Source organism: Cynoglossus semilaevis, chromosome 3, assembly GCF_000523025.1.
Source record: "Cynoglossus semilaevis isolate Cse_v1.0 chromosome 3, Cse_v1.0, whole genome shotgun sequence".
Classification (NCBI taxonomy): domain Eukaryota; kingdom Metazoa; phylum Chordata; class Actinopteri; order Pleuronectiformes; family Cynoglossidae; genus Cynoglossus; species Cynoglossus semilaevis.
In genome coordinates this window covers 11,587,472-11,610,511 of record NC_024309.1, presented here as the reverse complement: position 1 = coordinate 11,610,511, position 23,040 = coordinate 11,587,472, and the positions used below count along the sequence as shown (strand labels likewise).

The window sequence follows — 23,040 nt, the reverse complement described above, 5'->3', positions numbered from 1 at the left end:
GTTTTTTTTCTTTCCTCTGATTGTTTTTCTTCACGTTGTTACTGTTTCCCGATGAACCAACTCTCCATCGTCACAAACTCCTCTGTCTCCATGATGCACTGGGTTCTTCTGTCCAGAGAGAGTCCAGGGATTAGAAGACAGAAGACCCTACACACAAATAAGTTCATTCTAAATGTATTTTTTATGGAGATCATACGTTTTAAAACTCTGGTTTCAGTAAACTTTCTTTATTTAACTTGTAGAAAACCAAGAAAACACCAAAGTTCAAATAAGACCATCTTTAATAACCCAGCTCCTGCAGGATCAGGGTGAAGCCGATGGTCAGACAGTAGAACACACACAAAGGCAAAGGATACGATATTTAAAAATGTAGAAAAAAAATTAATGGAAAAAATCATGAGACCTCATTCAGAAAAGACTGACTTTGCTTTTGAGGGGTTTATTTGATTTCATACATCACAAAAAAATAGAGACATGATCATTACGTCACAGGTTCCAACAGTTAAACTTATTATTACTTGATCATTCAACACAATTTGGAGCCTTCCTCGGCCGTGATTACTGATCCATGTTTTCAGGCGTGTGAGGTTTCTCCTCCTCCTCAGGAACATTTTCAGGCACGTTTTCATCGAAACCACTATCCATGAACTTCATCCTACTCAAAAACACACAGAAAATACAAGGCCATGAATAAAACTTTACTGTAGAAGGTCTGAAATCACAACCAGGACCAACGAAGGAGGCGCAGTCAGACAGTGACTCACCTGTTTAACCTGTGGTCACAGAATGAGCCCAGACGAAGCAACTCGGACTGGAAATAACTCTGCGAAACAAAAATGTTGACAGCTGAAGGTGGTTCAAGTCCCGGAGCTGAATTTGATGAGTTTCTACCTTTATGTGTGCGTTCATCTGGTTCAGATGTGTCGAGTTCTCTTCAAGTTTCTTCAGTTGATCCAAGACATTTTTTTCAAAGTTTTTTAACAGCAACAACCTGCACAAATGTATAGACATTTGATGTCCAGTAGTTCTTTTTTTACTTCCTGTTTGGTCATACAGTATCTGTGGGCTGTGCAGTACCTCTGGTGGTGTACAGCTGTTAGCAATGACGACATCTGTTGTTGGCACTTCAGGAAAGACTGATGAACCTCCTGTTCCACCTTTTTCATGCAGCTCTGAAACATCAAATCAACAGCGACTCCAGTCGTGAGCATCCATGACTAACAACCAAGATGACCTTTGAACCTCTGAGCTCACTAACAGTCAAGTGTTGCTCCAGTTGTTCTCTGAAGTTTCTGAAAGCACTGCTGATGCCTGATGTCAACTCTGACTGTGGCTCAACCTCTGGTGTGGGTGATGTCACCTCTGCCTTCTCTCGTCCTCCTGTCAGCCCCACCTCCTCTGAGGGTGGATCTGCTTCCTCTGCTGAGTCGAAGACGGAGTTCAAGTCCTGGGCCTGATCTTCATCATATGCTGCCCCTGAGGCAGAGTGGATCTCTTCGGTCTGTGCCTCTGACCTCTTCTTCTCAGCAGGGGAACCCTCCTTCACCTCCGACAGGAATCCTTCACACAAACAACAACAACATGAGGAAGCCCCGCCTCCTGTGAGCACAGCACCTTAGTGTTGGATGACATCACACCTGAGTCTGATGAGGTCCTCTTCCTGTTGCTGCCGACAGCTTCCTAATAGAGACAGAGGGACACAGGTGACCAATGGGAAACCAGTGAAGTCTTCTATAAGACGGATGCGTACAGTATACTGTACCTGTTTGGGTGAAGCTCCAAAATCCTCCTCATGTCCATCTGACTCATCTGGAATATCTACTGAAAAAGATTATATATTTAGAAATGATTTTTGGAGTGCATTCAGAGCTGTGGTTCATTTACAGGATTCAGTTTTCAGCTCCTGACCAACATCAAGCTGCGGTCTGTCTGACTGGAATTTTGGTGCTTCAACTTCTGACCTGATCTGACCAGAGTTTGGCGTTTTAAGTGACTGAATTCTGGTCCACCATTGAGCTTTATGTACAGTGCAATACCAGTGTGGACCAGTAGGTGCTGAAGATGCATTTGCCCTGTATGAGACTTGACAGCAGCCGTGGGCAGGTCATTGGAGGACGGCAGGTTTGGTCAGTGTTTGACTGGTGTCAGTCTCAGACCTGAATGGTGCTTTCACTGTCCAATCAGGTGAAACGTTCAGGGACTCACCTGACTGGAGGTTTGGCGTTGAATGTACGATGGGATCAAACAGAAGCTCTGCTGAGCTTTTTCTTGAAATCTGAAATGGAAAGACAGGAGACATGAAGCAGTTTGTGACACACACTTGTTTCCGTTCACTCGTCTTTTTCAACGTTTGATCACCTTCAGTAGAACAGTAGAGTCGTCCTCGCTGCTTGGAGACGACAGAGGAAGAACTACACAAAAGAACAAAAGAAAGAAACGACCCATTTGAACATGTTGCTGTGACACATCCAATCAGAGGAGACGTCCAACCTTTAGCTTCATAAAGAGTTAAAGCGACTTTTGGAATTTGAAACAAAGCCACATCAATCAGAGGAGACGTCCCACCTTTAGCTTCATAAAGAGTTAAAGCAACTGACTTTTGGAATTTGAAACAAAGCCACACGAGTGTCTGCTGCCGCCTCACCCTTCAGTTTACTCTTTCTCCTCGATTTCATCCTGCCAAAGGATGGGACACGATTCTTCCATCCAGGGGTAGGGGTGGGAACTGGTCCCCACTGGGAACAGGTGGGTAAGTTGAGGGAGGGGGTAGTTTACACACCAACAGTTAAGAAAAAAAAACATTTGCACAGATAAAGCCGTACCTTAAAGACTTTCTCTGTCGCCTCACGCAGGCCTCCCTCATACTCAGAGCTGAAGGTGATCTCCACCCTCTGACCTTTGCTGCCATTATGCGTGATTGGATTGTTTAGCTGGATGCTAAGTATCATCTCAGACCCAGTGCATTCTGGGAAAACACACAGACACGGTGTGAGACAGTGTAGGAAACAGCGGCTGCTGATACCTGACCTTCTGTCTGACCTTCTGTTTGTGTCAGCGACCGACCTTCACCTTTGAACAGGAGAGTGTAGTGATTCAATTCGTCTTTGAACAGATGAATGGAGCCCCACAGGAAACCCTGACCACAGCAAATCAAGCAGAAACATCAGTTTGTTGACTGAAGGAACGCAGGTTCTCACCAACCTAAACATGTTTGGTTTGTTCTTTCAAGAAAATGGCCACAGCCACAACTCAAGCACTACAAAAAAAGTTATTTATGATACATACTTGAGGATCATCGACAAAGAAGCTCACACACTCTGACTCGACATTGAAGTCGATCCAGAACTGATCCAGTTTTTCATCTTTGGGTTTAAAAAGCTGCCGAAGAAAAATATGACGACAGTCGTGTGAGGCCACTGTTCGTGAAAGTCACGTAAACATCGGTTGGTTAGAAAAAGTTAGCACGGATAATGGAATTCTTTACCTGTCTTTGTTCCAGGTAGGCACTGACGCAGGGGAAGGTGAAAACCCTGACAGACAAAAAAACAGGAAGAATTAAAAAAATAAAAAGATCCAAACAGTTCTACGTTAGTTCTTGTTCCACTCACTTCCTGTGGTTCCCACGGGAACTGTTCACAAAATTCAAAAAGCATCTGCAGTCCTGTTGGTGAGAGAGCAGCTCAGACGGGGGTTCTGACCGGGGTTCAGGGACAGAGGTCCGTCACTCACCACCTCGAAGTCTCTGTCTCTGATGTCACAGAACGCCCGGCTGATGTCATCGTTGAAAAACCAGCTGTTGGCCTTGAGAGGGCGCTGTTTCCTGGGCGTCAGGCGACACAGAGCCTCTGATAGGCTGATCTGCAGCTCGTAGTCTAAGACGACAAACATTCATCCGTTAGTTCAGAATCAGTGGGTTTGAACCAGTGTCACATCCTGTGGTGATCACTGACCTCCGACCGAGAGGACGGCTGCGGCCAGCTGTGACCTGACAGGTGGACAGACAGGTTAGTGTACAGACAGGCCAGACGGAGGGGGGAGGGAGGGAGAGAGGGACAGACAGACAGACAGACAGAGACATTACTGCATTAGTTCCTGGTTCTTGTCATTCTGGATCTTTCTCTTCTGTTCTCGATTCAGTGACTCCAGGATGCTGTTCAACGTTCTGATGGCCTAGAAAAAAAAGAAAAGAAAAAACTTCAATCTCACTGTGTCACAGACTGAGGCTCTGGTACCAACAGCACTGCTACTAAGATTAAAACAATAATAAGAATAATGATAATTACCTCCAGTCTGACTGGGAAATACACGTTTGATTCTAAAGCAAACTGAGCCAATTGGAGAAGAACTGCCGACAGCTCATTGGCTGAGAGAGAGAGAGACGGGTGAGACAGGTGAAAAGACAGATGTAGAGAACCTCAGGTATCTGCTACAGTTGTCCCTCATCCAGGACAGGGTTCTTCTTGTGCAGATCTCTGGAACTCAACTTATTTGGAATAAAGAATATTTGAACCACAAACCTGGGACGAACGACTGAGGCAGCACCTGGAAGACAGGAAGACAGTGATAGGTTTAGGGATTGAACACCAGGGCGTCATTGTGACGTCACGACGGACGTTCCCATCCTGCTTCTCACCTGGAAGTAATCGTAAAACTCCTCGGTCAGGCCAAGTAAGGCGGCGGAGCTTTTATGGAGGTCAGATGTCAGGAGGTTGCGAACGGCTTCAAACAGAGCAAAATCTGGGCAAAAAAATATGGCTAAAGTAATCATAATGAGTTAAATAAACTGTAAACTAGTTAACAGATAATCCGATTACCTTGGCGACCAACCCGTGGTCAACAAGTGTTTGAAGATCATCTTTATTTTCAGACAGAATCTGTAAAGACTTCAGGGCAACCAGAACTTTGTTGAAACCGGATCCACACACCGCCTGTAGACAAACAAAAACCAAACAAGACCCTGCTACACACTTACTGGGCTAGTGCAACACCCTGTGGACAATTTTTGAAACTGCATCCACCGTACAGTATAGACACAGTGTCACCGATCATTTATTTACAGTAACAAACCTGGTCTGGACCCGGTGTCGAAACATGACATCTAGTTTAACAGGGACAGTTAGCTGAGATTTGTGACAAACGTCGGCGTCTTGCGCCCCCTGTTGTTACCTTTGTAACGCACTGGTCCAGTCTGGTGAGGACAGCGGCGGTCAGACCCTCATTACGAAGGTAAGAAACCAGATCGTTCGATTCCCCGCGGATGAAAGTCTCCTCTAACTGGAGCTATACAAAAAAAAAAACAAAAAACTTCAGTTTAATTAAAACACGAGAGAGAAGTGAAATAATCAAAACTGTTATTTACCATCATGTCTCAAATTCTCTTGTTCTGATGTTCTGTAGTTTGTGCATAAACACAGGAGAGCGCGCACCTGCCGAATATTAAATCAGCATTTAGAATCAGGTGTGCGCAGAAAATAGGACCAACGGCCGCGGAAGGATTCTAACGTACAAGCTCACAGTTAAAAAATACACAAACTTAAAATAAACTTGTCTGAAAACAACTTTGAATAGTATTATTATTGTTGTTGCTGTTAGAAGGAGTTCGTTTGGTTTTAATTATTTCGGTTCTACGGTTAGTTTTACTTATTGCCAGCAGATGACGCCATTTACAACAACATAAAAACAAGCCACGAAGAATACGTTTAGCTGCACGTTATACAAACACGATTTTTATATATAACGATTTTGTTATAATTATTTGTTTTGTTTTGTTTATGTGTCCGTGAGTTTATTTATTTAATTAAAAAAAAAATCCCGGTCAACCCATACACCACCCACCTCGACCATTACATGGCGCTGTGTTACTGGAGATAAAATACCACACCCTTTCAAGAAACTGTGGGACCATTTCCTTGAAGGTCAGTCAGCAGATGTCTCCATGAGACTGAAGTAGTTACTATACACAAACAGGTCTTATTTTAACTTTTCTTTCACAGAAATCGTATTATACTGACCTAATCTGACTCATATACGTATTTTCACCCACGTGATTTCTACACGCATGTGCTGGTGATGTGGTACAGCACAGGAGGCAAAAAAAAAAGAAGAAGGAGATACCTCTAGTGACTTTAGCTTCTATGGACCTGGTGCAGGAGATGTCTAATTTAGATTTTTTTTTTTTGGCTTTTTTTATCCTTTATTTTTTTTAATTGAGTCAAAATCAAGTCATTAATTTAGATTTTTTTTGTGGCTTTTTTTATCCTTTATTTTTTTAATTGAGTCAAAATCAAGTCAAATTTGTCACATATTGTGTACGGGACCTACAGACTAGTGAAATATCCATGCTGTTAGACTCACAGTGAGTCGAAGTAATAAGAAAACAAAACAAAAACAAACAAAAAAACAAAACAAAAAACAATAAATGTCAAAAAGCCGAGGGAATGCAAAAGAAAGAGGAGTAAAAAAAGAAGATGGAAATTACTATGACTAAATATTACTATTATCATATTAAATATATATATTAGTTGTTGTCCATATAAGTATGAGTATATATATATTAGTATTGTATTGTATTTCGTTGTTGTCTTCTTTGTCCAAACGAAATGTGATTTGTGACAAAAATTAAAATAAATTAAAAAACAAAACAAAAAAACAGGTGAACAGGTCGTTCTGCCCTTTAATTGATGACTAATGAGTTTGTTTGTTTTGGGAGAAACATGAAAGTGTTTACACACACACACACACACACACACTCCTCCTCCTCCTCCTCCTCCTCCTCTTCCTCCTGTTCTCCGTGTTCTTTCACTCTCACCTGAGTCTCCTCCTCAGGTCAGGTTCTCTCTGACTCTGACTCTGTCAGGCCACAGTCACACTCTCTGATTTGGTTGGTTTTTATTATTGTTATTATTTGAACACGTTAACCTTCCAAACCAGCTTCAGGTGTGAGCCGGATTTTAAAGAACTTTTTTTTTTAAGTCTGCTTTTCTAAACTCTGACTTGTCTGGAGTCTGGAAGATACAACCGAAAGGTTTGTATAAGAAAAAGAGCAGAAAAAACAAAAACAAAACCCAGAACCAGGACTTGGGACGATACCAGGACTAGGACCAGGAGCCGATACTTGGGACTTGGGATTCGGGTCAGGATCGGGTCCAGAGCATGTCCCGGGCGGAGGATCGGGAGGAGACGGACTGTGTTTGTTCAGTCGGGATGAAGTTAACGTGGGACATCAACGACCCCAAACTACCGCAGGTAAAGTCATCACTGATCCACTGATCGTCAACTACAGGAAACAAACAGATGTAGAAAAAAAAAAATCCATCATGATACAAAACGTCAAGTTTTTCTAACACGGACTTCGGTTCGGGTCTCTCTTCTCAACGGTTCTGTGACGAATTTAAAGCAAAAAAAATAAAAAATCGAGTCCCTTTAATCGAATACAACTCACGAATTAAATTAACTCTTATTTTATCATTCGTTTTCCTGAACGGATATATAAAAAAAACAAAACACCCATAAACATAAACATGACTTAAACGGGAAAAAAACTTCAAACCAAATACGTTTTAATCAGATTTTCAATGAATAATAATTAATTAAAAAAAAAATCAGATATTCATAATCAATTTGGATCAAAATTAAAAACGTTACATTAAATAAGATTTGTATAAAGACATAAAATAATATTTGACATTTCATGGTACAAATGTATTTCAATTAAAAACAACTAACTGTGGTCACTTTCCCATTCAAATTAGAACAATTATAATTCTGATTATCAGCAGATGAACAGATTCTAAGGTTAAACAATCAAAGAGACAAAGAGAATGAAATTCAAATGAATCAAATCAAATATTTAAAGAAGTTTTCTGAATCAACAGAACAATGAAGCACAATATAAAAAAGATAAAGAAAATATTTCTGGATAAATAAAAACAGGAACAGTTTTTACAATAAAACAGAAACTGAAAACTAAAAACGGTGCTGAAAAAAAGTTTTTACACTTTGTTTAAATGAACTCGTCAAGTTGAGTTTGGTTTTGATGATTTTTCTGAAGATAATGATTTTTGTAAAATGATGACTCTCTCTCTCTCTCTCTCTCTCTCTCTGTGTGTGTGTGTGTGTGTGTGTGTGTGTTACACTCAGCTGACTGCTCCACTTTGTTTTTGTTCAAACAGTAAAAACTGGTTTTTATATTTTTGTTGTTAGTGAAAACATACCAGACACTCAGAGAGACTTTTTCTCACAGATCAGTTTCCATAGAATAATAGTAATTATGGGAAATAATTTGATTTAATTTTCTTTAACAAATGGTTAAAAGGTTTGGTAATTTGGAAAACTGCAATGGATTTAGTTTTAACCTGGAATTTAAAAAAAAGCAACAATAAAATAAATATGACTTGGAAATAGAAGTCAGTTTTTCACACACGTTACAAATATTAATTCTATACACATTAACAAAACAAATCCCTCTAAAATAAGTCATAATGAAAAAAATATCTTTGTTAATTATTTTAGAAGTGACTTCACACACAGCACGTCTGGACACAGGTACCTAGGAAACCTTATTGACTTTTTTATACTGTATATACAACAAAAGTCGTCCTCACCGTGTAGGACTTCACGGCAAATACTAAACAACCAAGTTTCAATATGCCTCAGTAAGAACTGTTGATGCTTGAATCAAAGCTGTTGTGAGAAGTGTGGTCACAAAGAACAAACAAAAAGTTATTTAAACTTTTTTTAAAGACCTCAGTCTGAAGATCACAAACTGTAAAATGAGTTCACAGACTGGAAGAAAACCATGTTGGTCTGATGAGACTGAACTAGAACCTCTCAGATCAAAGAGGTGTTAATTATGTTTAAAGACGCAACGGAGAGGCAGAGAACCCAAAGAACACTGTCCTCATAGTTCAACACAGAAGAAGGATTAAAGGCAGAAGACACCGAGATGATTAAAACAAAGATTTGAGGAGTCGGAAAAGAAGGAGAGTCGAGTATGAAGTAAAAAAAAAATTTATTTGCTCTAAAAAATACAAACCAACAATTTAGTGAATACACTGTTTTACATGTAATGAAATATAAATACGTGTACTTAAAATACATTAAAGTACAATTATAAACACCTGCAAATTAAAGCATTAATTGAATTGGGTGAAAACAAAAACAGCTGCAGTGGTTTATCAAACACTACATTTACTGTTTCATAAATACTAGACTTTGTGTTGAAGTTTGGTTAAACAATGTTGATGTGAATGAGTTAATGGAAACTGATTTCTGTTTAAACGACAAATGATGATTTCAGTAAAAAAGACAGAAAGTTGTCAGAGTAAATCACCTTCTACCAGGAGATTCTGTCGTGTTTCCTTCCAACATCACATCAGGTGCTGCCGTGTAGATGTCATCGTGGTATATCTGTGATGACTGACCTGCCGCTGTCTTTACGCCAAACTCACGTTCTACAAATTGAAGGCAAAGTAAAACAAAATATAAAATAAAAGAACCAAGTACTGAGTTTCTCTAACAGATAAAATAACATTTTCCGTCGTCTTTCTCTTAAATCCAGTGAATTCCTGTGGTCAAAGGTCGAACAAAAAGAAATATATACAGACAATTTTGATTTGATCGATCAAGTTTGAAGTTTTCATATTATTTATTATACGTCTTGTGTTGATAAACATCAGGTTCTCGTCCTCTCTGTTGGACACTCAGATCCTGATGTTTTCAGTTGATGACATTTTATTAATTTATTCAGTTATTTGTAGTCTTCGTAATAATAATACAGTGTTCTGAAAAAAATCTTCAGACAGAAGAATAAATATTATTGTTTCTCGTTATCTTATTATTGACTGATCCTAAAATAAAATAATGAGAAAATGTATTTATTATAACTGACTTAAACTATAAATTGACACTTATTGCTGTACATATACATATTATAATAATTATATTGACTTATTTTTGTATTTAAAAATAATTCTCTAGATGTTTTTCCTATGCTGGAGTTTATTTATCTCGTTCTTTTAAAATGTTCCAATTTCTGATTCCAATTGAGTTTCGTTTCCTATGCTGAATTTATTTATCTTTTTAAAAGTTCCAATTTCTGATTCCAATTGAGTTTTACACTTTTCAACTGTAATAAATCTGACATTCCTGATTGGTTGAAATCCCAAACAGGAACAGTGTGAACAGATCATCTCTGACCCTCTGTCTCTTTGTCTCACTGTCTGTTTTCTGTCCTTCAGGACACAAAGCAGTTTGACCCGTTCCAGGAGTGGACGGACGGCTATGTCCGCTACATTTACAGTGGTGAGACACGCACTTAGTTATTTAGTCTAAAAGTCACACGTTATGGTGAACAGTCGACCCTACAAGTTGTTGTTGTTTCATCCACAGCTGAAGATAAAAATGCACAGCGCCACCTTTCTGGCTGGGCAATGCGAAACACCAACAACCACAACTGCCAGATCCTGAAGAAGTCGTGCTTGGGTGTGGTGGTCTGTTCACGTGGTTGCACCTTAGCCGATGGGTCCAGACTGCAGCTCCGCCCTGCCATCTGCGACAAGGCCAGGCAGAAGCAGCAGAGTAAGAAAAAGCACAGATAAAGCAGGTGAGCGCCCCCTGGTGACGGCGTACTGACCGGACTCTGTGTGTTTCAGAGAAGCTGTGTCCGAGCTGTAACTCCGCTCTGGAGCTGCTGCCGTGTCGAGGTCACAGCGGTTACCCTGTCACCAACTTCTGGAGAGTGGACGGAAAAGCTATTTTCTTTCAGGTCTGAAGGTCATGAGGTCACAGAGGTGGAATGGACTCAAATTCAAATTTGATAAAAAAAATATTTATCTTAATTTTGTCTTCAGGCTAAAGGTGTCCATGATCACCCCAGACCAGAGTCCAAGTCCGAGACTGAAGCCAGGAGGAGTTCAGTGAAGAGACGAGTCAATTCACCTCCATTCACACCGAAGAGACGACTGATCGAAACTCAGGTCCGAAAACAACATCTCAACAACAACATACAGCGGTGGTTTTACTCACATGTTGTTGTCGATTGTTAACCGTTTTATTTGTCCTTCCTCAGACTCTCGGGCCTCTCCTCTCCTGTGTGGAACCAGCAGACAGAATCTCCTTCATTGACCCAAATTTCCCACAGCATTACCCAGCATTCCAGAGTCCAGATCCATACTACAACCCCCATAATACATTAGGGGAGGCTCCGCCCACACTCCAAAAACCAGCCAATCCCAGGCTTTACATGAGCCGCCCCAGCTATGAGTTCCAGGGATACCTGACGCCACCATCATATCCAGTGACCACCGACCTCTGTGATCCAAGGTCAGACATTCAGACTATTCAGGTCCAAGATGGACCCAGGTTCTTCCACCACAAATATCCCACCTGCCATCTTAATTGTGTTTATTTTAAACCAGTTTTATTTTCCTACATCTACAGGATGACCCCTGTCTTAGGTTCTTCGTCCTCCTCCTCATCTTCAACGTCTGCTCCTCTCTCCGCCTCCTCGTCTTATGACACACAAAACAAACCTCCTCCTGGTTGGAAAGAATTGCTAAAGACCTCCACCCCGTACGGAGATAATCACCATTACTACAGCGCTGACTACCCCTGTCGTTACCCCACCAACACCCCAGGGTCACCCGCGGCTTTGCAGACCATCATCACCACAACGACTAAGGTACGCTGGGTTCTTTTAGAGATCAGTTCAGTTTAGTTTTGAATGTCCCATCATCTAACTGAAACACTGTCTCGTCAGGTGTCCTACCAGCCCTGTCCCAAACCTCCAACAGCACTGCCTTCGTACCAGTCCTGTCCCAAACCTCCTTCTAGCCTGACTCCTTACCAGCCATGCCCTCCTCCCAAACCCCCCGGCCTCCCCGGCTGCTCTTCCCTGCTCGACGATGCCTCCTCTTCAGCGTACTCAACCGAGGTGAAGGTGACGGACGAGTCTGGTGGAGTCATCAAGTCCTTATCGTTCCAGCCCGAACCTCTACAGACCAAAATGGAACGAGCAGACGGCTACGACTACCGATACGCCTACGCCAACACGTACCGCTATGATGACTACTGAGGCAGCGAAAACAATGGTACAAGAACAAGTTTAAACAAAGGTACAAGCGTTGCTACAAGAACAAGCGTTGATCAAAAGCACATGACACCATTAAAGGGACAACGTACATGGTTTTAAGCAAGTGACATCATCATCAGTTTCTCCAGGTCGCCCTCTAGTGGATTACACCTCATTTTTTTTCTGCCCAACGTTCATCATGTCTCTCTGTATCATACGACCCGGGCAGTGGTGTGTGTTACATTTTTGTGTCCTCTAGAAACAAATGTTATCAAGGAGGAACCTTTAAGCTCTGCCTCTAGTTTGTACTGTAAATATTATCTGTCTTTTGAGTTATTTATTGGACAAGTCATGTGTCATGAATAGGACTGATTTGGTCTGGACGGATCGTAAATGGACTGAACTGGTCTTGACAAGACTGAATTTGACTTAACAAGATAAACACATTGTGACATTCACCTGTAATCAACATCTGTCAAATAAACAAAACGAAATGAGTCTCTGCCTGCTGCCCCCTGCTGTCCACGGTATGAATTTTGTTCCTATTTCTTGGATTTGTTTTAATTACATTTGGCAGTTTGAAGCTACAGTCAGATGAAGGCATAGACTGATTCAGAACCTTGAACTGGTCTACCAGATACTGGACCTTAGTCTGGAACCTGAAAATAAACTTCACCTTGTCGAACCGTAGGCTTGCGGAAAGCCAGATGGTGGTGCTGTTGCTGGTGTAGAGTCACTAGAGAGAGCAATGTCGTCTCCAATGGTTTGAACTCACTGTGACATCACCGTTGTCCATCTCAGGATCACCCACTGTTACCTGGGTGTCCTCTGAAGGTCCACCGTCTCAGGACTGAGCAGATGATCAAAGAGCGGCTTTTTTTTCAGAGTGTGAGTAATAAATGTTGTTTTGACAAGAACTCGTCAGGACAGGAATCACAACTGTCCTCGCCATGAACCAAGAAAAGCTCGGTCACGTCGTCTAGCATGACTCCTCCCCCCCAGCTCCACCTTCTCCCCCTCTTTCACTACCTTCCATTATGATCACTCATCCTGGTCTCCGCTGCTGCACCTCACTCGTTACCTTCGCTTTAGTTTACATTAACTTTAATCACTTCACTCTTTACCTGAGTCACAGGTGACAGGAAGTGACAACACACACCTGATATCCCACTCCGATCCAGACAGGTTAGAGGTCAACTGCAGGTGGGACTAAGACACAGCCGCTGAAGACACACAGACAGGACAGACAGACAAGCAAATGTTACAAAGAGGGAGAACGTCAGGTGTGAGAGACACGCAGGCAGCCAAGTGTCCAACTAACATGGACATCAAACGAGACAGTTGGATTAAGGTCTGGAAAAGAAAGACAGGAGGTGATGTTGACAGAGATACAGTATTCAGGTGAGGCAGCATGAAAACTGGGACAGGAAAATGAGACATCCAGTAAATGTCTTGGGACCAATGATGGGAAAGAGACAGACTGACAAACACAAAGGCGATTGCTATATGAAGAGGCTGAGAGAGAGACAGACAGCTCAGTCCTAGAGACAAACACAGGACAAAAGAGGAGAGGCAGGGACGCAGAGACAGACAGCTGTGTCCAGGTAAATAAGACAGGGACTGTAGGACAAACAGGTGAAAGGACAGGTGTTTTTTAGACAGATTTCCCTGATGGTGGTCTAGTGGTTAGGATTCGGTGCTCTCACCAACATGGTCTGGGTTTGATTCCCGGTGAAAGGAACTCCTGTGGATTTAATGAAGTTCTATCTATCTTTTTTTTCTAAATGAAAATTGAGGTCATGAAATCTAAAGGTTATAAATCATATAAAATGTGTGTTTCAAAAAGAGCCTACCTCCAGGTGAGGTGTTGTGATAATTGGCTAAAGGTGGTAACAAGGTGATTTGCTAAAGCTGGCTCACTAAAGTTGTAGATAGAAGATGTTTTCTGGCCTCATCAGCCAACACCTCACCTGTCTCTCACCTGTGAAGCAGATAATCCTAAAGGAACGCTGTAATTCTATCCTACATCTTCTTATCGTCTTATCTCCTTCTTCTTCTTCTTCTTCTCCTTCTAGTCAACTGCAGATCTTCATCACTGCTTTCACACGCAAATCATTTCATCCTGAATAAATCATCTCCTGTCTGACGGAAGACACCTTTACAAACAATGACACATCTGCTCCCACCTTCCAGCCGCTGCTCTGATGTGGCTCCCACTAATGGATGTTTTCATTTGATGCTACATGGTTGTGATTCAGAGACAACAGAGAGACAGGAGACAGAATACTAATAAGAAAATGGAGGACACGAGACCTGCAACTGACCTCTGAACTTTGTGAGTCATTTCACACCACTATAGCTGTTTGACTTTAGTTACTAACTTAACTGACTTTAGCGTTAACTTTAGCATTTTTACTCTGTTCACTTTAGCAATGACTGTGAAACTTTAGGAGCTATAGTTCCTGTGTTGACAACATATGTTGTGAGCTACAGCAGCCGTTAACTTCAGCTGCTACATTAGCCACATTTCACTTCAGCAGCTACGGTACAGTAGTTGTTTAAACTGAGCTGCTAACTCTAGCTACAATAGCTGTTTGGCTGAAGCAACTTCAGGAGCAATTTAACGCACAAAAAAAAAACTGTTTCCACCCGGTCTCGAACCGGGGACCTTTCGCGTGTTAGGCGAACGTGATAACCACTACACTATGGAAACGCATAAAATGGCGAGTACCCCAGCAAAACACCTATAATAGCTATTGGTTTTACGCTAGCATTAGAGCTATGTTTGATATAAGCAGCTCATTTTTACAGCTACAGAAGCTAACCATTAAAAACGTCAAAACGTAATAAATATTTGACTTTTAATAAAGTAATATAAAAGTACTAAAGTACTGTATAACTTTGGCAACTGTTCAGTTTTGAGTTAGTTGTGACTCTGTTTGTAGAAACGACGAGGCCCCGAATGCAACACCAAGATGGCTTCTTATCACAACGAATGTAAGTGAATACTGCGAAATGTTATTTAAAAATATGTTTTCGATTACATTATACATGTCAACCTGTAATAGTCTTAGTTCATTTAAGGTAGAGTATTATACTGTTTTCTACAGACATGTCATAGCGATCTGCTTACTCAGCAAATGGAATGTAAGATTAGTAGTTTGTAGCCACTTTAGCAGCTAGCACCTTAAATGTAGACGTTAATCTGGTTTTCACCTGGTAATTTTAACCTAAAACCAGAGTTCAGTTAAAATTAGTCGTGTTTAAGCCAGAAAACATGTATCTGTTAATCCTGACTTGTTATTGCCAATTTTCCCAAGTTAGAGTTCATGTTGTTCCAGAATGATTGTTTTTAACTTATTACCAGAATTTATCACATATTAAACATGATTAATTAACAAATTAATCCTGACTTCAACCTAAAATGTATATGTTAATCCTGACTTTAATCCTGGAATTTGCATATAAAAAGTATTAAACTGTTTTCTACAGATATGACATAGCGATCTGCTTACTCAGCAAATGGAATGTAGTTTGCAGTCACTTTAGCAGCTACTGACTTATTAAAAACCGTAGCACCTATTGTTGCTCTATGGCTTTGGTGACTACGTAAATTATTGGAATTTTTTTAATTCTAGGAAACCTCCATGACTTTGGTAGGTTAGACTCAAGCATCATAAAGAAGGAGATGGGTGGAGAGGCGTGGGAGGGTCGGAGGGGTTGGGGGGAGTGGATGAAGGCCCCTATAAACAACAAGCTGCTGCAGAAAGAAATGAAAATCATCAGTTTCAAAGGCAAAAAAGCAAAACTCTGGAAACAAAGATGAATGAAAAGATAAATCTGTCAAAGTTCAGTAATACACAGGACTGTGTGTGTGTGTGTGTTTGTGTGTTTGCTTCCGTGAGAAGTCTTATCTGAGAAGACGACTCAAACAAATGTAATGTCTTCTTAAAAAAGCATGACAGTGCCGGTCCGATCTCTATCAGCTGGCAGCGTCACTGAGCATATGATGAAGATGACGATGATAATGATGATGATAAAGATGACATCGATAAGGACAATCAGGAATCTATAAATTCCTGATAATATGTTGCACAATTTCTATTGATCATCGATTGTTTTGCTGTTACGAAGGAAATGCTGCTGCCAATAACTGGTCAGTAGATGTGCTCGGGTCCTGTGCGTGACTTCAGAGGAAATGTTACACCTGTTAATGATGTTTTAATATTTTTGGGCTGATGTTTAGGCTAATTTTGTTCTGATTTCTTTGACTGAACCTTCAGCAGTTCTTGAACCACAGCGACGTTTCTTTACAGTCGCAGTACACTCTTCAACTTATTCTTTGGATGTTTGCTCTTTTTGTGTCATGGATCAATCCGATCCAATCAGCACTCTCTGTAGGTGCAGCAGCAGTGCATGCTGGGATGGGTGACACTACCTGGTTGTTTATTGGCTTTGAACTAGTGGAACCTGTTGCCTTTTAATCTGTTCTCATCCTGTATCTGTGTCTTCATCAACTCTTTATCGTTTTCTTCGTATTCATCCTCCACAGTACTGTCAGGATTTGCAGAAACATCACGTATGCATCTTGCCACACCGTCATGGCCACTGCGGTCGCCTGCAGCAACACAGGCAACATGCTGGTAGCTTTGATGTTGCTTCAAAACAAACCACTGCTCTGGAACGGACACTGGCCAGGCTAAAATAAACTACAGCGAAAACAACGAGGGCAATAGCTGGAGGGCTGACGAAGGCAACAGCAACAAGAGCAACAAGAACCAACAGTTACGAAACACAGGCAGGGGCAACTGAAGCAAAATCAACAGAGGTAGCAAAGGCTAGTGGGTCAACAGAGTGATAGCAGAATGTTTTAATGGTAGCAGGGTTAACAAAGGCAACAGCAACAGGAGCGACAACAGAGGCAACAGCTACAGGAGCGACAACAACAGAGGCAACAGCAACAGACATACTTGAGGAAACCGCAATGCACGAGGTCACCTCTAGGAGGTGTAACACTGGACAAGAAACAACAACACCACCAACAGCAACAGAAGTAGAAAAAAAACTACAGCAAAAAGCACACGATGAAAAACCACCGAGGCAACAACGACGTTAGCAAGACGACAGAACGGGCAAAAACAACAGCAACACAAACAACCAGGACAACTGTGGCAGGGGTCGCAAAGAGCAAAGGGGCAAAAAGACACCGGTTTCTGGGGTAAAATGTTGTTGTCAACATGTTGAAACAGATGTCAATCTGCAAAATAGAAACTGAAACAATGTAACATCAGCACAGGGTCATGGTGACCACAGGTCTAGACCTGGATCGTGGTACGTTTACAGAATCAAGACCATCTTCAGGTCCAGGTTTTACGCCTAGGTTGAAATCCAGGTCCAGGGTACGTTGGTATGAATGTTGAAGTGATGGTCGTGGCTGCAGCTGTTGCTCCTCCTGCTGTTTTGACAGAACAGGAAGTGTTTCTGGTCGAGTGAAGAAGAATGAAGCCGGTTTACGTTGAAGTTTATCTTTGAAGGGACCAGAAGCAGACTAACAGGAACGAGTCTGGACCTGATGACGAGAGACACTCACTGCACAGAGGCAGAAAGAGACAGGGAGAGAGAGAGAGAGATCAGATAGTGTGGAGTCACACCGGTGAACCAAAACCATGACTCAGGTGATCAGTAGGTGAAAACACCCAAAGATAAATTACGGGAAATTCAAACAACAATCAAGTCTTTGCAGTTGGAGTCGAACATGTCTCCCATTCCACTCAGAACCTGCCCGTCAGCTGGTACTCCTGTTATTCTGTCACTTGCACATCTTTTAATTTTTTTAGTTTTTTTTAATTTACCTTAGTGACACAAACCTTCCACCTGAGGCAGCAGAGAACCATCTGTTGATGTGGCCTCATGAGCTTAAATCAGTCATTTTCTCTTGACTTAGACTAATTAAGTAAACATAGAATAAAAATATTTTAGACACGTAATAAGGTCGTTCTGGGCAAATACGTAAATGAACAAAGGTGATGATGCTGCGCATAACAGGAAGTGATGATTCATTGGCAGGAAACTGGTCATTTTCTTATCTCCTCATCTGAGTCTGTGCCGTCTCAGACTCTGTCTCCTTCTGTCAGATAGACATGTCACCTGTGGATGTCCTTTGGTCGGTCATAATCCAGGTGTGGGAACCTCAGGTGTCTTTCCTGTCACATGATCGATGCTGTTTCTCTGTCCGCGTCACTGAACCACGGCAGGAATGTCAGCAACGTGCGCACACACACACACATGCGTCCACACACATACGGTCATGTAGCTTCGTAACTGTGTGTTCTTTGGTTCCTCGATGACTTTTTATATTTATTAGAGGAACTTAAAAAATAATAAAGTTTCTGTATGAAATATAAATAACGAGATTCCGCGATGATGTCGTCAGGTGCTCTTTAAATCATTAACATTATCCGTCGTCTTCAGCTGTATGTGTGGACAGAAGGAAGGACAAAGACATATGTATCCACTGAGTGTGTGTGTGTGTATGTGTGTGTGTTCACAGTTAATGGGGCAATGAAAAGACACAACAAGCAGAGAGTGTTTAATCCAAACAAACTGCCTACTCCTCGGCCCGTCAGTGTCTCACCTTAATGTTACGACCCTGACCTTAACCTTAAATGTAGACGTTAATCTGGTTTTAATCAGAAGTCACCTGATAATTCTAACCTGAAACCAGAATTCAGTCAGAATTAGTTGTATTTAAGACAGAAAACATGTATCTGTTAATCCTGACTTGTTATTGCCAATTTTCCCAAGTTAGAATTCATGATGATCCAGAATTATAATTTTTTTTACTTATTACTAGAATTTATCACATCCTGTCTTCAACCTAAAATGTATATGTTAATCCTCACATGTAAATACTGACATAAACCTAACATTTACATGTTAATCCTGAGTTTAATCTTGGCCAAAGATTTGCATAAATTGTATTTTAATTAACATTTTCATCTCGACTTTATTTTAATCCTGACTTCAACTTGAAATTCACATGAAACAAAATGTAAAAGGTAATCCTCATTTTTAGCAGACATTTACATAAAAACTTTGACTCACATCTACATGTTTAAAGTCTGGTTTAGGAGTTAGCGGTACATGTTAATCCTGACTTAACCCTGACCTTCAGCAGTGAAGTTCTGCCTCATTAGAACCAGACTTTGGTCTAGTGACGTTTTTGGTTGAGAAAAACCAGTTGACAGGTAATTTGAGACGCTGTCACACACCTGGACACTTGGCTCTGTGTGTGTGTGTAAGAGAGAGAAAGTTTGTGTATGTGTGTGTGTCTGTTTGTGTTCACTGTAAACACTATTTCTCCTTCAGTGTGAAAAACACCACCGTCATGAGACGTCACTTCAAAGAGTTTACAAACGTTCAGATTAATGAACGCCTTCGAATTATTTACTGCTGTTTAGGCTGTAAACGTCCAAAAATTATACTTTAAAAATAGAGGGGTGTGTTAGAACAGTAGGTCTGGGACAGTGGTATTAATTAAAAATAATTACATTTAAACAATCATTACAAAATTCAACTCAATCAATAACAATATTAAATAATTACTTTAATATTGTTGTGTTATTATTGTTATGTTATATATTGCCTACTGATCTTGTGAGCCTCTGTTCCCAGAATGCATTGTGTCCTGGTGTCTACTAGAAACAAAGTGAGTTCACATGTCCGAGTCCAAAGGTCAAAACTTCAAGTCAGGTCACTGTGTTAGCATTAGCATTACCACTAGCATGTGGTAGTTTAGGGTCAGTGATGTCGCGGCTGGTGTAAGCGTGCAGACTGATTGAGTTTTTTTTTGGGTTTTTTTATAAAGAAGAAAAGAGAATTTGAAAAGAGAGGAGAGTAGGGGGAGCAGGTGGAGACATAACAAGAGCACAGAGTCAAGAAGAAGAGTGGAGGAGCTGAAAGATAAAAGACAGGGACGAGACAGAGACGGAGACCCAGACAGAGCGAGGAAGGGAGAGAGAGACAGAGACCCAGACTGAGCCAGAGAGAGCCAGAGACAGAGAGACAGAGAGAGAGACAGAGACAGAGAGACAGAGAGAGAGCTAAGACCAAAAGCAGGTGTTGATGCCTGTAATAGTTTACTGACATTATTTTATTTATTGATAATTATGATGACGGTAACAAAGAAAACTAATGTTTCATTGTCCCTCCCTAACCCTATCCCTAACCCTACCCCCACCCCAACATTTGTTTTGTAGTTAATTTTATTAATTTTTCAGAGTTTTTTTGTATTTTTTCATTTTAATTTTATAATTTTTCTTTGGAGCAGTGATGGAGGTGAAGAGTCGTGGACATCAGCTGTTCACTCAGCGTTAACATCACTAAAATCACTCCACCTCTGAGACCACACTCCTCCATGCTCCTCCATCTTCGTCCTCTGCTGTGCATTAGCTGCCCCCCCTCCACACACACACACATCCTCTTCTTTTTTCTCCTCACACACATCTTTGTTGTGTGTAAAGTGAGTAAAAACACTACTTTTAAGTTTATACCTGGCCACGCCCACCTGTACACACGTCATTAATTAATGGCGTCACATGTCATTTAATTTGCATCATCACTGTCTGTTGTTTTAACCATATAATATAGTCCATTATGGGCGTGTCCACATATTACGTCACTTACTGTATGTCGAGCTGCCCCGCTGACTGCTCAACTTTGGTTTTTAAGGAAGCAGCGCCACCTGTTGTTCACAATAAGCATGACACAAGGTGTAACTATCATATATATATAAGATATATATCTTATTATTATAATTAATTTAACTTAATTATACACCAACACTGTCTGGGACCAGGCTCCACTAAGATGGAGACAACTTTAGTGTTGCTCACAGTGGCATTGACATTTGAAAGTGTTGATATAAACACCAAGTTCTTGTTATGTCATACTGCGAGAGAATTAGTTAAAATTTTACTAGACACTTGTACGATTATTCCCAAAACCTGATCAGCTACTTCCTGTAGAGTAGAAGGTTTACTGACGTGGCTGAAGATCAGGAGTTGGAGGAGAAATTAGACCTTCACTTCTCTCCAGACGCTCTAATTCAACCAGTGACTGACAGCAGCAACTGTGTGTGTATTGTGGGTTGGGGGTAGGTTAAAGGTTACATCTGGTTTACGTGTCGCTCCTCGTCTTCAAATAACATCTCTTCGTCTTCTCTGTCCTCTGCTGCCGCCGCCGCCGCTGCAGGTCTCTGAGAAACACGATTAATCAGACGCCGGTGACAGCATCGAAATACCTGATCGAGGGGAGGCCGGCATGGGCGGAGCCTTGTGTAAGGCAGAGGTGGAGGAGGAGAAGAGGAGCGAGGGGAGGGAGGAGAGTTTGACATCAGTGGACAGAATCAGACGAATAACTGTCAAACAGTTTGGATACAACGTCCTGAGTCTGGCTCGGAGAGGACTGAAGGTATGGACACCCAAGTATTATCTCCCACGTTTGTCTTTATCTCTTTACCCCCGTTCTCCTCACCCCCCCTCCTCCTCTTCCTCCTCAGGAGGTTCCAGTTGAGCTGTGGGAGCTGCTGGAGCTGGAGAAGCTGAATTTGTCCCTCAACAGTCTAGAGATTCTCCCTCCTTCACTGTCTCTTCTCCCTAACCTGGTGGTTCTCAACTTGTGGGGCAACAAGGTGAAATCCTGCACTCCTGTCCACAGGAGGGCGCACTTTCACACCATCACATTTTTCTTATCAGCACTCTTTCATTTACTCTCTTACCCTTTCCTCTCATACCTGGAAAACTGATTCCACCTTTTTTGTTTTTAATCCTAACCAAGCAAACATTAGCTTTAGCCCCAGAGTGCTGTTAGTTTTGTGTTGGCTGCTGGACGGAGCAGATGTTTGGAAAGAATTGAAGGTAAAAGTTTGTTTGTTGTTGGTTTGTTGTTGTTTACAGCTCAGCAGCCTTCCTCCAGAGATCGGCCAGTTGAGGAATCTCCGTGTTTTATTCGCCTACAGGAACAAACTCGTGGAGGTTCCTGAAGAACTGGGAGCCTGCACACAACTAGAGGTACCAGTACAGTCAAGACTAATTCACATGTGAAAACGGCCTGTGTTCTACTACAGAAATCCCTCCCCAAAATACTCCTTCTGCTTCTAAGAATTCTGGGAACTAAGTAATTCAAGAAAATAAAAGGAACACTTAGGATATAATTTAACTTCGTTGTAAATGTCTTAAACTAAAACCTTGATCTCTCAGGTTCTGAGTTTGGCCAACAACCAGCTGACTTCACTCCCAGCGTCTCTGTCAAACTTGACCCAACTCAGGAAACTCAACCTCAGCCACAATCACATCACTCACCTGCCAGGCTGCGTCTACAACATGAAGGAGCTGGTATATATGCACCGACATACCAGTAGGTGGCCCCGTAAATAGAACCTCTCACCACAGAATGATTTCTTTTTTTTTTTTTAATCTGCTCCCACAGGTGTTTCGTCACCTGGCCTTTAACCAACTGGAGAGCCTGGCTGAGAACATCCAGGCTCTGGTAGAACTCAGGATTCTCATCATGGAGGGCAACAGTCTTCACTCACTGCCAAAGGCTCTCTGCTGTCTGACCAGGTCATTTAATCAGGTTTAATGTCAGTCACTCATGTTATTAAACTGACCAGTGTCTGTGTCTGTGTCTGTGACTCTGGTTCCAGGCTGGAGCTCTTGAACTTGGATTTTAATGACATTAAAGATGTTCCACAGGTGAGCACCCAAACAGGGATTGTTGTAATAATAATAAATATATATATATTGTGTTTTGATGATATAAAAATAACGACATTTGTGTGCTCAGGAGCTCCACCAACTGGCCAGTCTGGAGAAGTTAGCGTGTCACCCTCTGGACAAAGGTCTCCACATCGTTCACAACCCACTGCTGAAGCCACTGAAGGAGGGGCTGCAGGGCGGACTCTCGGCACG

At 41.5% G+C, this 23,040-nt stretch overlaps 3 protein-coding genes and 1 non-coding gene across 5 annotated transcripts in view; 2 read left to right on the top strand and 2 right to left on the bottom strand.

Moving 5' to 3' along the window:
• Nucleotides 1–423: 423 nt before the first annotated feature.
• On the bottom strand, nt 424–5,545 carry sycp2l (synaptonemal complex protein 2-like). 2 transcript variants are annotated; one of them, XM_008308100.3, is made up of 24 exons: nt 5,360–5,545; nt 5,167–5,280; nt 4,815–4,928; nt 4,634–4,737; nt 4,518–4,542; nt 4,284–4,363; nt 4,082–4,170; nt 3,951–3,985; nt 3,730–3,872; nt 3,609–3,661; nt 3,485–3,530; nt 3,286–3,378; nt 3,040–3,136; nt 2,823–2,965; nt 2,645–2,735; nt 2,359–2,411; nt 2,206–2,275; nt 1,763–1,821; nt 1,638–1,680; nt 1,259–1,560; nt 1,078–1,172; nt 892–991; nt 765–823; nt 424–655 (listed from the first exon to the last, which is right to left on the bottom strand). In XM_008308100.3, exons 7-24 carry the CDS (start codon nt 4,084–4,086, stop codon nt 559–561), a joined length of 1,584 nt encoding a protein of 527 aa, XP_008306322.1. In that variant the 5' UTR covers nt 4,087–4,170; nt 4,284–4,363; nt 4,518–4,542; nt 4,634–4,737; nt 4,815–4,928; nt 5,167–5,280; nt 5,360–5,545; the 3' UTR covers nt 424–558. The 2 variants fall into 2 exon arrangements, with proteins under 2 accessions (XP_008306322.1, XP_008306323.1); XM_008308101.3 differs by having other exon boundaries at nt 1,763–1,818; nt 5,360–5,542.
• A 1,317-nt stretch (nt 5,546–6,862) lies between these two features.
• On the top strand, nt 6,863–12,534 carry gcm2 (glial cells missing transcription factor 2). The gene is made up of 8 exons (XM_008308102.3): nt 6,863–7,245; nt 10,239–10,302; nt 10,390–10,578; nt 10,653–10,765; nt 10,851–10,976; nt 11,069–11,322; nt 11,440–11,680; nt 11,759–12,534. Exons 1-8 carry the CDS (start codon nt 7,153–7,155, stop codon nt 12,071–12,073), a joined length of 1,395 nt encoding a protein of 464 aa, XP_008306324.1. The 5' UTR covers nt 6,863–7,152; the 3' UTR covers nt 12,074–12,534.
• Nucleotides 12,535–14,434: 1,900 nt separating this feature from the next.
• The window catches only part of lrrc30a (leucine rich repeat containing 30a), an 8,878-nt gene continuing 272 nt past the window's right edge, over nt 14,435–23,040 (top strand). The window contains exons 1-8 of the mRNA XM_008308132.3: nt 14,435–15,067; nt 21,323–21,541; nt 21,630–21,761; nt 22,027–22,140; nt 22,330–22,464; nt 22,559–22,692; nt 22,776–22,824; nt 22,916–23,035. Of these exons, the coding sequence (XP_008306354.1) occupies nt 21,392–21,541; nt 21,630–21,761; nt 22,027–22,140; nt 22,330–22,464; nt 22,559–22,692; nt 22,776–22,824; nt 22,916–23,035 (834 nt within the window). The 5' untranslated portion in view covers nt 14,435–15,067; nt 21,323–21,391. The remainder of the gene's footprint in view (nt 15,068–21,322; nt 21,542–21,629; nt 21,762–22,026; nt 22,141–22,329; nt 22,465–22,558; nt 22,693–22,775; nt 22,825–22,915; nt 23,036–23,040) is intronic.
• On the bottom strand, nt 14,711–14,783 carry trnav-aac (transfer RNA valine (anticodon AAC)). Its single transcript has one exon. It is a non-coding gene; the product is annotated as a tRNA-Val (tRNA).

Excerpts from the sequence above, each read along its gene's own strand:
- gcm2 (XM_008308102.3), top strand. The coding sequence starts at position 7,153 with ATGTCCCGGGCGGAGGATCGGGAGGAGACGGACTGTGTTTGTTCAGTC. Across the intron at positions 10,579-10,652 it reads GGCCAGGCAGAAGCAGCAGA|AGAAGCTGTGTCCGAGCTGT; the intron begins GTAAGAAAAAGC and ends TGTGTGTTTCAG. Across the intron at positions 10,977-11,068 it reads GACGACTGATCGAAACTCAG|ACTCTCGGGCCTCTCCTCTC; the intron begins GTCCGAAAACAA and ends GTCCTTCCTCAG.
- sycp2l (XM_008308100.3), bottom strand. Across the intron at positions 3,873-3,950 it reads AGCCGTCCTCTCGGTCGGAG|ACTACGAGCTGCAGATCAGC; the intron begins GTCAGTGATCAC and ends TTGTCGTCTTAG. Across the intron at positions 2,276-2,358 it reads ACTCTACTGTTCTACTGAAG|ATTTCAAGAAAAAGCTCAGC; the intron begins GTGATCAAACGT and ends TTTCCATTTCAG.